The following is a 13,705-nucleotide window of genomic DNA, read 5'->3' on the forward strand; positions in this document are numbered from 1 at the left end:
GTGGGGAATTAATCACTCTGACTGTAACTCTCCGTCAGCGTACTGTGCAGCACATGATAAATATGGACATAATTACAAATCTGCAAATAAAAACACAGCGTAGGGGGTGATTATGACAAAGCACGGACAATAAACAGAGAACTAGAGCTTTGATTACTGAACGCTGTAAATACAAACTGCCCTTTCAGCATCAATGAGAGATCGTATAATCTTATCCAATATGTTAAGACATACTGTATGTCATTAACAGTATCTGAGGGGTCGCAAGATGATTAATTAGTTATGTAAATCATTTGTGCTTTATAAATATATTTGTTTGACTCACTGCAGATCATTTAAGTCAAAACAAAATTTCTACATTTCTTAACAATATAAATAAACAATCAGGGAATGGAACCACTGTTTTGTTGATCTGCTCTCAGCTCATAAAAATACCAACGTATCTCAAGTTAAGGAGTATAAATAGCACGACATTCCTTGTCATGACTTTAAGCTTTTCACATGTAATTCCGTTAACGTGAAAGCTGTTAGGTTCAGTAAAAAAAATCACGGTTTGGCTTAAAATAAGTAGGTAAACAAATACAATGTAAACAATGTAACATAAGAATGGAAAACACGTCACAAACATCACTTCAAAGTAACTCAACAACAGTTTGGGACACAAACACCGGTCTCCTGATTGATCCGGTTTTGTCTCCAACTAGCAGAGAGGTAAACTGAAATATCACAGTGTGCTCATGTTTGCAGGCTGCCTGCGAAGCTTTACTCTGAATGATACCAAAGGGACGAGACGGGGGGGGGGGGGAAGATTACGACTGGTGATCTCAGCTTCCTCTGGACGGAGCGTTCAATCACAGCGGTTTTCTTTGCCTCTCTTAAGCTTCAATTTGTCACTCTGAATGTGGAGAGAATTCCTGACTAATGTCCACATGGCTCCTGAATTTCAATCGGCGAGTCAGGGTTACGGTGTAGGTCACAGTTTGTAGGGATCGGATGCTTCTTCTTGCCGCAGCCAAACTGGGATTCACGCTGTTTTCTGGTCTTATTTTCTACTTGTTGCTAGAAATGATTCACCATCGGGCCTGGTGCAGCATTAAACACGCTCTATATTTTCCTACAAGTTAAGTCAAAATCATTTGTGCCGCCTTTAATCAAGGCTGCAGTCTCGCGGGGCTTCAACGACGCCTACATGATAAAAGAATAATTGAAAACAAGGATAGCTGAAACCAAACTCTGCCCTGTGGGGAAATTAAACTTCAGCCGTCAGCTAAGCATGTGTGTGAACACACAAATAAATACAGAAAAGACATCTTAGATTCAATAAATCTATATGGATAATACATTATTCATGTTCCTTTTAGGAGACATTTAACTGGCTTTAAATTACGGCTGCAAAACATTTCTCTTGGCTCATCGTTGGGAGAATACATTGCCCTTTTAAAGCGTTTGCGTTGGCTGACATATAAATCCCACTGTCACAACAGAAAAAAAAAACATGTTTATGTCAGAGATTTGTGGTCATATTTACAGAGTTTATTTCCTTTGTGGGCTTAATAAAGCTGTTTTCTGAGCGCATTATCAGGCACCAAAACACACAACAGATAGCACGGTAATGCCGTCTATCCGCACCCTGCCAGGCTACTGTCAAAGCATCTTTGTACCTCTGCCTGTCACCTGGATTAAAGTTAAACTGAAGCTAATTTGAACAATACACACCGCTGCTGCTGCTGCTATGAGTGTCATATGTGACTTGGTAAAACCTTTCAATCTCATGAAACTGGTGTGCAAAAAAAATAAAAAATAAAAGACGAAGGTAAATCGAGGCACACTGACAATGACTGAGAATATAACAGCAAGATGAAGATGGAAAAGAGGGAGAAAGAAACCGAGACAGTAATTGGAGAGGGAGATGAGCTGGAGGCCCCCGCTGAGCAGAAAATAGCTCAACAGCTCTGTGTGTGAGATAACAACAAATAGGAGGCTTCTGTAAATGTCAGCCTGTAGGCGTGTGTAATGGGGAGGTGTGCCACGGGGTAAATGGGAGACTTTAGCTGGAGAAAGCCTCATGATATCGACTATAATGGGGCGGCTCAGGTGATACCAGGATAATGGAGGCTTCCTGCTGGGATAATTACAAATGATTGAAAACTGGGGCCGCTTTCATAGCCATCTTAAAAACTTGAGTTGGACACGTTGCACATCGCCTCGAGTCCAAGTCATTTATGGCGAACATGAGAAAATTGGCAATTGGGCATCTGGAGGCATCTTTTCTGGATTACATTACATTATAATGGAGCAGAGGGAGCTGATGACGTAAATGAACTGAGGCTGCAAACAAGAAAGTGGTGCCTCAGCAGAGCGGAAAGGTTTGATTCTTGTACCGTCAGTCTGTCTATCCTACTGAAAGATTGCTCTTTTTTTTAAATAAGGATATAATTTTTACATTTATCCAAAAACAAAACCACATATTGTGTAGCCATGTCTAATAAAGCCTAGGACTTCAATGTCCTAATCATGCAGTTATTTAGGCTTCCAGTGAAACAGGCCTGCATCATGAGGAACGGCAAACACACACAGAACAGTCAGTTAACACACCTCATCATACAAAAATATGTAGATTTTTATGTCAATGTGATGGTAATGTTTGACAGAAAACATTGATTTACTTGTCACGTAACTTAGGTAATGTAGTTCCGGCACGATTGCAGCTTTTTTTTTTAAACCCAAACGATGATCTTTTCTAAACCTAACCAAGTAGTTCACGATCCATCCCTAAACTTAACTGAGTAGTTTCCTCAGACGAAAGCTTATTTTCAAAAGACGTGTGAAATTGACACTTGTTGCTGGCTTTTGTAGGAAAACGCACAGAAAATGAGTAACTTTTGCATTGTACAACACAAACTCTTGTATGAGGATACTTTGTAGAAACTGGTTTAAAGTTTTAAGCATTTTAATTATTTTTCACTATATCAATGAAAAGTAAGAGACAGATAGTTCAAAAGCAGCAGAAAGTTGCTGGGTCTGCAGACGATATTTATCAGATTGCTCAACAGTCTCACAGCTTCGGTTTAAGAGCACCTTGACTCTTCCCACCTCTCCTCCTTAATAGGCGATAACAACGTCCTAATCTCTAATGGAAAAATAACAGCGCTAATCTGTGACAGAGAAATAACAGCAGCGGAGGACAACATTCTAAACATGGCTGCCTGCAGACGAAGTGTACTTTTAAGGGATTATCCTCGCACTCGTCGCCTTCTCTCCAAAACATTTCCAGCTTCTCCTCTCTATCTGCCTCCACACAGAGGAGTCAGTGTTCATCCCGATACGTATCAGTCATCGCGGCCGAGCCACCTCACAGCCTGGCTATCCAATAACGAATAGATTTTCCAAAAATGTTTTTCAGCTTCACCTCTGCACACTCTTATCAGACAGGTTGGAGAGGTGTGAGGAAGAGGAAGAGGCTGCAGGCCTTCGACACGGCAGAATCCAGACGACCTCGATTATTAATTACAAACCGGCTTTAAATCCCTCTCATGAGCAGTTAAACACTTAAATCTGAGAGTAAAGACATGGATCATTTGGAGATTGTGCCCTGTTGATTAAATCTTAAGCACACCTCATGTTTGCTGATGTTGGTATCGTAGTGTGGCTCTGTTTGTTTACATTTCCCTATCAAGTAAAACAACATATTTTTCCATTGAGGAGCAATGCAGGATGTATGAAGGTGCTACAACTTTGTAAAAAACGTACAATGTAACCGCGATGATGCCAGTTTGATTTCAGCCGGGAATCAATGGGTGACTACGTCCACTTCTTACATCTCTGGTGAGGACGTGCAACAAAGATTACCGGCTGAAATCAAACTGCGACATTGCAGTTACATTGTATGTTGTTTTTGCAACTGTATGGACTACGGTTTTGAAGCCCTGAGTTTGGCATTTTGGTCGTCGCCATCTTCGTTTTGGGATTTCGGATGTCGCCATCTTGTTTCTTTTACAACCAGAAGCGACACGAGCGGTTGGAGGTAAGTCAAAGATGCTCTATAACAAAGATGGCAGATTACAAGCTCCGCCAATGGTTTGAAATGGTATTTGCACTTCCTGTCTCCTAAGTGGGCGTGGCCATCACATGTTCGCCTCCCCCTCACATTGTTCGAGAGTGATGTGAAAGTCGTGTGGATGGATAAAAGCAGACTGGGTTATATATTTGCGTAATGTAATTTTCAACATTAGATATTTACACAGCTAAAAGCCATATTAAGCATTATGTTAATTAACTGGCAAGGGCGTTTGCCAATGTTAATTTGCCAGATCTCAAGAGAGTCTTATGTTAGGAAACAGAGAAAGGTCTCGAACAAAGATAATTTTCTCCTAATTTGTACATTTGAAAAATGTAATTTCAGTGTCAGAATGTTCGGAAGACATGTGGCTTGTGAAATTGGTACAATACAATCACTTTTCCCAATGGAGTTAATAGACTCAGGACTCAGGGGGGCCATGGGGGAAACCAGAGTGACACTAATACAGGACACTGTCTCTCAATGAAATGTCTCCTTTTCTGGTTAAGTACAACCAAACGCTGAACAAGACAAGACATTCTGAGGTGACAAAAATGGGAAAGGGTTAAATTTCTGAGACGAAAACATGGACAACGCCGCAGTCAATCACCGTGTAGCCCCGCCCTAAAGCATACTCTGCTTTATGGTCTGTTTGACTCTAAATGGACCATAATGTACTAAATGAACATCATGCTGTATTGAAGAAGACTTGAAACTAGAGATTGAGACCATAAACTCATGTTTACAATGTTTACTGAGGTAATAAATCAAGAGAGAAGTAGAGTCATTTTCTCATAGACTTCTATACAATCAGACTTCTTTTTGCAACTAGAGGAGTCGCCCCCTGCTGGCTATTAGAATCAATTCAGATTTCGATTTTGTTAGTTCATTCTTGACCTTTGGAAACAAAATTATCTATGCTCAAAGATTTACTGTATCTCACCGTTTAGGTAAGATGCAGTTGAAACTGAGCCATTTGAAGATGAAAATGACTAATTGGGCCTTTAGGATTAGTCGTCCCCTTAATACTGTCAGGGAAAAGAAAACACGATCTTGAATGTTAATTGATTGTAATGAGCTGTTCATTAGTGGAGTCTGTGTCAAAAATGAATGAATGGAGGAGGGGAGGAGGGTAGTGTGATAGTGGACTGACTCTCTCCTACATGGTAGGTGGGCTGATAATTAGCAGGACAAACTCTCCACAGCCACTCAGATGGGCGTGATAACTACCAGCAGCCTGCTATGAGAGACGAGATCTTTTCCTTCCAGCTGAGCGCCACGACAAAACATTTAGGGTTTTAATTCAAAGCAGAGAGAAAGTTCACTGTTACTACAGCTGTGTAACAAGACTAAATCCTCTAATGAGGAGAACTCTGTTGTAAAGTTTGCAGATGACACTATCAACATCGGCGATGGTATTTTTTTAATTGTATTTATCTATTAAACCTTTAATGAGGATATCCCCATTGATATTTTACATGTCTTTTTACCAGAGGTTAAGATGTCACTTCATTTAGAGAGGAAATCAACAATCCAGAGTGATGCTCAGAGAACGACCTCCTGCTGAACTGCATCAAAACCAAGGAGCTGTTTGATAAAGGAGGCCTGTCTACATCGATGGAGCCGAGGAGGAGCAATACGTTTCTGGGAATCAGCATCACAGAGACTCTGACATGGTCGACACACATCGCCATCGTGAGGAAGAAAGCAAAAAAAAAGAGCGGTGAGGAAACAAAAATTCACATGCCAATTTCTTGCTAACTTTTAGAGCAATATAAAGCATCCTGACTCTAAACATTACAAACATGGGATGTGCACGGCCCAGGACAGAAGGGCTCTACAGCACAGAACATAATGGTACCCGTCTACCACATCCAACACAGTCTCACTCCCAACTCGTCCGACGCTTGGTCCGTGGCCCTAAGCTTCAAACTATGATGCTTTTCAAAATAAACTTCTGTCTTCATAAAATGTAGGTTACGGTAACAAAAACACTTATTTACAGTAGGTTTAGGAAAGGACGTTAACTTGACTGACTAACGACTCACGTGTCCGGCGAGTGACAAACTAGTCACGTGACTAGAGACTCACGTGAGTCGCATGATTAGCGGCAATAACAACTCACGTGACTGATGTGATGTCAACATTTACTTTTAGTTTCTTTAAGTGATGGTATTTAATGAGTTTGAGTGAGAATCAAAATGTGACTTAAGCTGCTGACTATAAAATCTCTTTTCCTAGATGCACGTAACAGAAATTGCTGAAATGCATCTTGGGAGTTGTAGTAAACCTCTAACTACCTGACGTTTTTATATACAGAGGATTTACTCAACTTCTTTTTTTTATTAAAATAAATTGTATTTTCCAATGCAGTTGTCAATCTGCCAAAAAATAGCAAACTCTAAATACAGCCGTGTTTCCAGAAGTTATTTCTAAGTTTCTTCATTAAGTGGTCTTGATCATTTTTCAACCCACAGGTGTGACATCAGGTGATTATTCAGCTCACATCCACTGAGCCTTCAAATACAAAGCTGACAAACAGTAAACTCTATTAGATCATTCAGTACTTGTTGTAATATGGAGGAGGATCATTTTCAACAGTAATATCACTGCACCAGGGATACAGCATTGATCAATGAGTTGCACTGAATGCACAGAGGTCTGATGGGCTTCTCTGTATATGTGGGCTATATTTAATAAAACCATGTCAAGAATCAATTTAGCTTTTTCATTTAGTGCCATTTAAATCCCTGAAGACATCACAATATAAGGTTATGATCTAAGAGTCTAAGAGCTGTTGCGTCACCATAATGCAATAATATTCTATAATAAACTCTTCACGGTCTCAGTGATTTTATTTGTTAAGATAATCTAATTTCTCCTTCTAACACACTCATGAAAAAGCAGATTTTAATCTTTAAATTTGATTCAGCATGTTCATATGTAAATGATCACAGAGAGCTAGCGGAGAATGCTGAGAGGGTTTAAAAACTCAGAGTTGACTGAGTCCTCTCTCCTCACTAAAGGGAATAAAGTGACTGAGGAGCTTAAGGTATGGATTGTCCTCATTTCTATGAATTTATCACACATCGTTCATAAATCAAACCTGTGAACGAACGACGACGAGTAAACAGCCGTCAGCCAGTAGGAATCCTGTTGGGTTCTTCTTTTTTTTATCTCTGCTGCTGCTGAGACACTCGACCTCCTGCAAAATAAACAACACCATCATCGGCATCATGTGACACATATAGAAATACTACAGTGTAGAAATACATAAATGTACAAGTAAAAGTTGTGGATTCAAAATCTTCCTTAAAGGTCTAGTGTGTGAAAACTAAACAAGTCTTATTTTCTGGTGATTGTATGTAATAATTGTATTTCTTTAGCTTTAGGCCTTTTAGAAATATTCTGATGAATAATCGTGAAAAAAGGGAAATTTCCTCTGACTATAATTGTGATATCAAATTTCATATCGTGACATCCCCAGGTCCCCGTGCTGCAGCCACGCTCACCGCTCGAAAAATGGTCGACATGCCAAGAGGAGGGAGAAAGAGACGCAGAATCAATCTACTGTAATGACAGAAAGAGAGGATGAATGATGATGGAGGTATCTGGTCTCAGCAGGGTCAACGCTTTCTGTGTCATTATGGCGAACATCTGCCTTTATTGTTCTCCGTTAATGTGACTTGTAGATCGAACAAAAGAAAAAAAAAAGGTAAAAAGACTCAAATAGAGTTTAAATTATTCATCTGCTGAAGTGAATCTGAATCTGCCAGCAACATTGGGGATGAAACAGCATGTCTGCATGAGGCTCAATCCATCGACGGTCGTAACACCGATGTAGAACAGATTGGCAATGTTGTGTATTCTGTAACAAAACGCTTTCTCTTGCATATACCTGGTGGTACGAATAGATGTGATGAATGAAAACAAAAGGGGTTACTTACTCTTCGTGATGCTGTTCCACGTTTCATCTGCTGGGTTGCGCATCACTCAGTCCTGCAGGTTCCATGTTTCAGTTGGGGCTCATTCAACATCGTTTGATGCATTACAGTATTATTTTTAGACTTATAGCTTTGCAAATAATGTTGCCGTCCACCACTTTGGTCCAGACTGAAACAACTCTGCAATAGATTTCCGTACATTTTTTTACAGACATTGATGTTTCTCAGAGGATGAATCCTGATTACTTTAGTGATCTTCTGACTTTTCATTTGATGCCATCATTACATCTAAATTATAGTTTGTCCAATAATTGGAGCCTGCAAAACTAATGGCATTCCTGTAAGCCTCAGCTGTCACGTGTTTAGTGCTGATTAGCAAATGTTAGCATGTTAAACTAAGTTGCTGAACATAGTTAATGTCAACATTTACCAGGCGGCAACCTCCTGTTTTGAAACGTGAAGCCAACACGGAAGTGCCTTGAACTTGCATTCTCTCTAGTGACCACCAGGGGGCGACTCCTCTGGTTGTGTAGAAGTCTATGAGAAAATGACTCTACTTCTCTCTTGATTTATTACCTCAGTAAACATTGTAAACATGAGTTTATGGTCTCAATCTCTAGTTTCAAGTCTTCTTCAATACAGCATGATGTTCATTTAGTACATTATGGTCCATTTAGAGTCAAACAGATGATAAAACGGTATGTTTTAGGGCGGGGCTACCTTGTGTTTGACAGGTCGCTACCAAAGTCGTTTACGGCGTCTCTACCACGCCGTCACTTCTCAAATATGGTCACTTTCCTTCAGTGGTTGTAAAAATAACAAGATTGCAATGCCCAAAATCCAAGATGGAGATGTTCGAAATGCCAAACTACTTGGATGTAGTTTAAAGAGATGCACACATAGTACAATATGAAACACAGTGAACTATTAGCACAGCATCATTTGTACTCAGAGGCAGCTCTCTTCCACCACGGTGTGAATCAAAAGAAGGAATACAAAGCAGCGAGCTGCACATAATCCCATGAGCTGCAGGAACGCCACCGCAGATGAAATGTGTTGCTTCAGCACATCAACGGCTTTTCAAATGTTAACCTCGAATGATACATTCCAGTTCTCTTGAAGTGTGTCCGCGCCCCAGTGGTATTTATTCTCGTAATCAACCGCATTATTTGCACACTGCACTGTCAACAGATGAGACGGAATCTGTTAAACGCATTTAAATTCTAGTTGACGGTAGATTAGTTGACGCTGATGGAAGTTTTCTTCACGTAGTCGTTTGATATCGCTGATGATGCTGAAGATGTCAGCTATCAGCTTCACATCTGGGCCCTGATCACAACCACTAAAGAGGAGACGTAAATGAATCAAACAGGGATCACTGATCTGAGGCGCTTGAATCATGTCGTGCGTCTTGAGTGTTTAAACAGGCAGAGAGGCTAAGTAGCTCCTCACAGAGAATCACTTTGATACCCTCAGCTCCTGGATGCTTCACAGCTTTACATGTTTACCTCATCTGTGGTCTGCAGGATCTTAACGGCCACGAGAAATGTCAGTGCCGCTGACGGATGTGTATCCTCCCACACTATGCCATTTGAAGGAGCGAATATAAAAGATGTAAATGTATGTAAATTGTCCTGGTTGTTGAGGGGGAAGTCTTTGCTGTGTGTCAGCTTTATTTAACAAAGAAAACAAAAGAGCTCAGTGGTTTGAATTTTAAAAAAAAGAATCCCACGATAATAAATGTGAATTTCCTTTCATTTTGTTGCGGTGACACGAATCAGCTTTCTGTCCTTCAGACATGTAAATGCAAGAACAAATTGGTTTACAAGCACAATTGGATTGTATCCTGTTAACATTTATTCCTCTGGTGAATCATCTCTAAAGCAGAAAAAACCTCCAGCTACAATGACAAACATGATATTTTGGGGGAAAAAAGAGTGCCATCGCTTTTCATTTTCATCAAACAGGAATTGTGTTGATACCCAAACAACCAGAATGTGTAAAATCTAGATATTTCTATGTCACAACATCACTGTTATTCACCAACACTACAGTTACACTGAACAAACTTCAACCAGAGAGGAAGTACACTCAAAAGAAATCACTCCTTAAAGGAAAAGGCTGATGTTATTCTGTTGTTTCTTTTACCTTGCTGTCAACAAATCTCACAAAAAGACCAAATTTAACAACGTGTTCGTCTGTAGCTGACATCTCAAACCAGTCTGTGGCCTCGGTCTCAAACACATTGGTCCCTACTTAACACGTAAATATTAGATATAAAAGAAGGTCACAAAATATAGTGTCACTTTTGTTTTGTTTTTAGCAAACATTACTCAAACAGGAGTGAACATGTTGGGGACTATTTTCAGCAGCGGATTAGTGCACATTTTGCTCTCTAGAGAGTATTTACGGCAGCAGCGTGGCGTATGTGGGACAGACTCAAAATAAACCCCAGCATGTTCATGCTAATGGATGTCACACAGTGCAGCGGTGTGGCAGTGCTCAATAATAATAGTGCAGAATAATGGAACTCTATGGCACAGAGGAACAGGCCACATATGTCAAGCATTGCCCACGCAGACAATACTTGTTAGTAGGGACAATTAGTTATATAATTCAGTATTTTCTTTGAATCTATTGACAATAAGGAAATTGCAGCATATCACCAGCCTTATGGCCCGGTCGCATCAGCATTTAAAACGTAAAAAAAACGTAAAAAAATACATTGTGACATTAATTCATCCCACTCAAAATCACCAGGGGTGGTGGATTCGTTCACACGGGCGAAGTAAATCCGTGAGAATTTTTAACTTTGACCCGTAAGTTTGCGGGTAGCTTGGTAGCTTTGACAGAAAAAATAGCCAAATAACCAAACATTTCATGAAGACATGTGGACGCATTAAGTTGTGTTTCTTTCCGGTGTGACCAGAATTTTATCTTTTAAATGTGAGATTGTTCAGAAAACAGGAGCGAATGCAAAACTGTTGTGATATTCCTGAAAATGGTTTGAAAACAAAACAGTTGTTCACAACGACACTAAACTGAGGCTGAAGTTCAAACAGTCTCCCTCGCTTGTTTGCACACATCACTGCAAACGTCCGTGACTTGCTGCTAATGTTCTCAGCGGATGCCGTCAAAAAAAAAATCAATGTTCCTCTCTGGATCTTGATAAACATTTTATTTTGGTAGTGTCCTCCAGCTGCACTCAGTCCTCAAGTTTATCTGGCGGTCAAGGTTACCTGTTGAGTTCCTCTCTGCGGTCAGCTCTGCTGCTGCTGCTTCACTGAGAAACGGACTATCGAGGATGCTGCAAAGACAACAACGTGCGGCCTCGGCTGTTGTGACTCACGGGAACAAAAGAAAACACAAAGAGAAGGGATGCATAATGCACTTTGAAGCTTTTAGCAACTTTTGTCATTAAAATCCCATCTGCGCTTTGGGGTGTCGGAGCGAGTCGGTGGTGTGTGTGTTTGAGAAACAGCTGCTGTCGATGCTCTTTCTGCTTTCATCCTCCCTCGATCTGCAGCGCTCTTTACACATGGGTTGAATTAACACATGGGGGGGATTTGCTTCATTTTCAAGTGTTGGTATCAGTCTCACTCTGATCATCTCTCTGCTTTCCATCGAGTCACAATCCACCTGTCAGACCGAAGCAGATTAGCATTTCAAAAACACATCAGCTGTCTCTGCCTGCAGTGCACGAGGTGACAGACAGCCACAGTGTTGTAGAGTCGGCGCTGCTGTCGGCGTTAAAAGCTTTACTCTCCAGAGACATTCAGAGCGCTGGAGAGGAAGCTCCCAGCAGGCTGCATACAGCAGGGAGGAGAAAAGTCTTTTTTTACTTTAGCTTGCAAACTATAGGAAACTAGAAGCGTTCGGTGCTCACAGATGTATTTCTGTTCTCTGCTTTTTGTTGTTCTTTCATGTTACAACGGAAACAAATGAATAAATAAGTATGAGAGAAAGAGAGGAGTAAAAAATAAAGTGGAAAATGAATCCCTTCTGTATAAAAAGTCTCAGAGTCTCGACCAGTAGCTGCAAGACTGCAGTGCGCCGAACAGAAGAAATGTGCTCATGGACGATGATTGGAGTGAGACTATGTTGACCAAAATTCTGTGGGAGCACGCTGGAGAAAAATGTTTAATTCATGTGCTGACTGTCAACAATGTCCTGGTGGATGTTTGCGGGCTGCAAGGACTCTGACAATTGCTTGCACATTTTCCCTTAAACTGCAGCCTCTAAAGCGTACATGCTGTTCCTCCCCAGAAGCACTGCACGCTACAAACAGACAGCAAACAAACCACCAAACACCAGAATCTTATAGAAGAACTCTTCCCGCAACCCGGTTTTCACGTCCATCTCATCAAATACTGATGGTTTGTCCGTGTCGCTCGGCGTCTGTAAACCCACCCGTGTCATTAGTAGACGTTCAGAGGAACTGACGTAGTATAAAGAGCAGTCACTAAGTCGCTGAGGAGTCTTGAGCTTGAGATTGTTTTTAAATCTCCTTTTCTTTTGCCTCATGTTTTGATGCTTTTAATAGTTTTATGTGAAGCACTTTGAATTGCCTTGTCGTTGAAATGTGCTCTACAAATAAACTTGCCTTGCCTGTCAGTGGATTTGTTATTGAAACCTGTCTAGAGAGAGGTTTATTTCGTAAAAGACATCATGCATGTAACGTGTGGAAACTGACGCTAGCGGGGTTGGTAGAGCGACATAGTTTGAGGTTTAGGGCCACTGACCAGGTGTAGGTATTTGATGAGTCTGGACTGAGAATGATTTGCTTCCTTGGGGCATAATTACAGTTCAAGCAAACACCCGTTCATTATCCTCATAGAAACATGAATCAGCCAAACGACTCCAGTCACGTTTTCAGGCACCCTGATTAACTGAAATAAAGTTGTGTTTGAATACTCGAAACCATAAAAGAAAATCTGTTTCACAAGAGTATTTGCAACCTTTCCATATGACATAGTGGCATTAGTTTGCCGTGAACTTCACTTCCACATTTACATTTTTGAATATTTAAAAGGATATCAACACCGTATATGTCCAGCACTGTTTGTATCAATATATACACTATGTACAGAAAGAGAAAAAACTGTGTATTATAATCTGTAATCTGTTGAGCCACATTCTCCGGTGAAGTCTCTGAATGTGGCTCTGAGTGCAGCGTGAAGTCCTGAGGCGTGGCAGGCCTCCAGCTAGATAAAATACTCCTTTGGGTTCCCAGTAGAGACGTTCTGGGAGTCCGTCTGGTTGTTGAAAGGGAAATCTTGGCTGTCCTCCTGTTTGACTCCCTTCACTTCCTGGTTCCTATACGTCTCTTTTCTGCGGTAGAGGAATCTGCCGGTTATCGCCAGGCCGGTCGCAATCACGAAGATCACCACTGCTATGACACCTGCAAGGTAGAGGACATTCACTCTGACATATTCAGACATGTTTGGAAATATGTTTGTTTCATTGGTCACCAGGAGACTGCGACAAATCAGGTATCCCCGTGGCATGTTTATCTTAATTTAGCACTAACTCTGGAGGCACTAGAGAAAAGCAAAACATTTTACATCGACTAAAAATCTGTTAGTTTAGACTGTGAAGTCGGCACTAGGTGGACGCTGTTCTTCTTCATACATTACATGTTTACACAAATGAATAATCACCTGGAAAAAACATGTCTGTTTTTAGTCCTATTTAGAACATGATG

General features: G+C 40.8%; 1 protein-coding gene across 1 annotated transcript in view; it reads right to left on the reverse strand.

The window, feature by feature from the left end:
* Positions 1-10,469: 10,469 nt before the first annotated feature.
* LOC116396215 (contactin-associated protein-like 4) overlaps positions 10,470-13,705 on the reverse strand; it is a 57,499-nt gene continuing 54,263 nt past the window's right edge. Inside the window, exon 23 of the mRNA XM_031870679.1 lies at positions 10,470-13,402. Coding sequence (XP_031726539.1) covers positions 13,206-13,402 — 197 coding nt within the window. The 3' untranslated portion in view covers positions 10,470-13,205. The remainder of the gene's footprint in view (positions 13,403-13,705) is intronic.

This window comes from Anarrhichthys ocellatus, unplaced genomic scaffold, assembly GCF_004355925.1.
Source record: "Anarrhichthys ocellatus isolate YVR2014 unplaced genomic scaffold, GSC_Weel_1.0 scaffold54, whole genome shotgun sequence".
In the NCBI taxonomy this organism is placed as follows: domain Eukaryota; kingdom Metazoa; phylum Chordata; class Actinopteri; order Perciformes; family Anarhichadidae; genus Anarrhichthys; species Anarrhichthys ocellatus.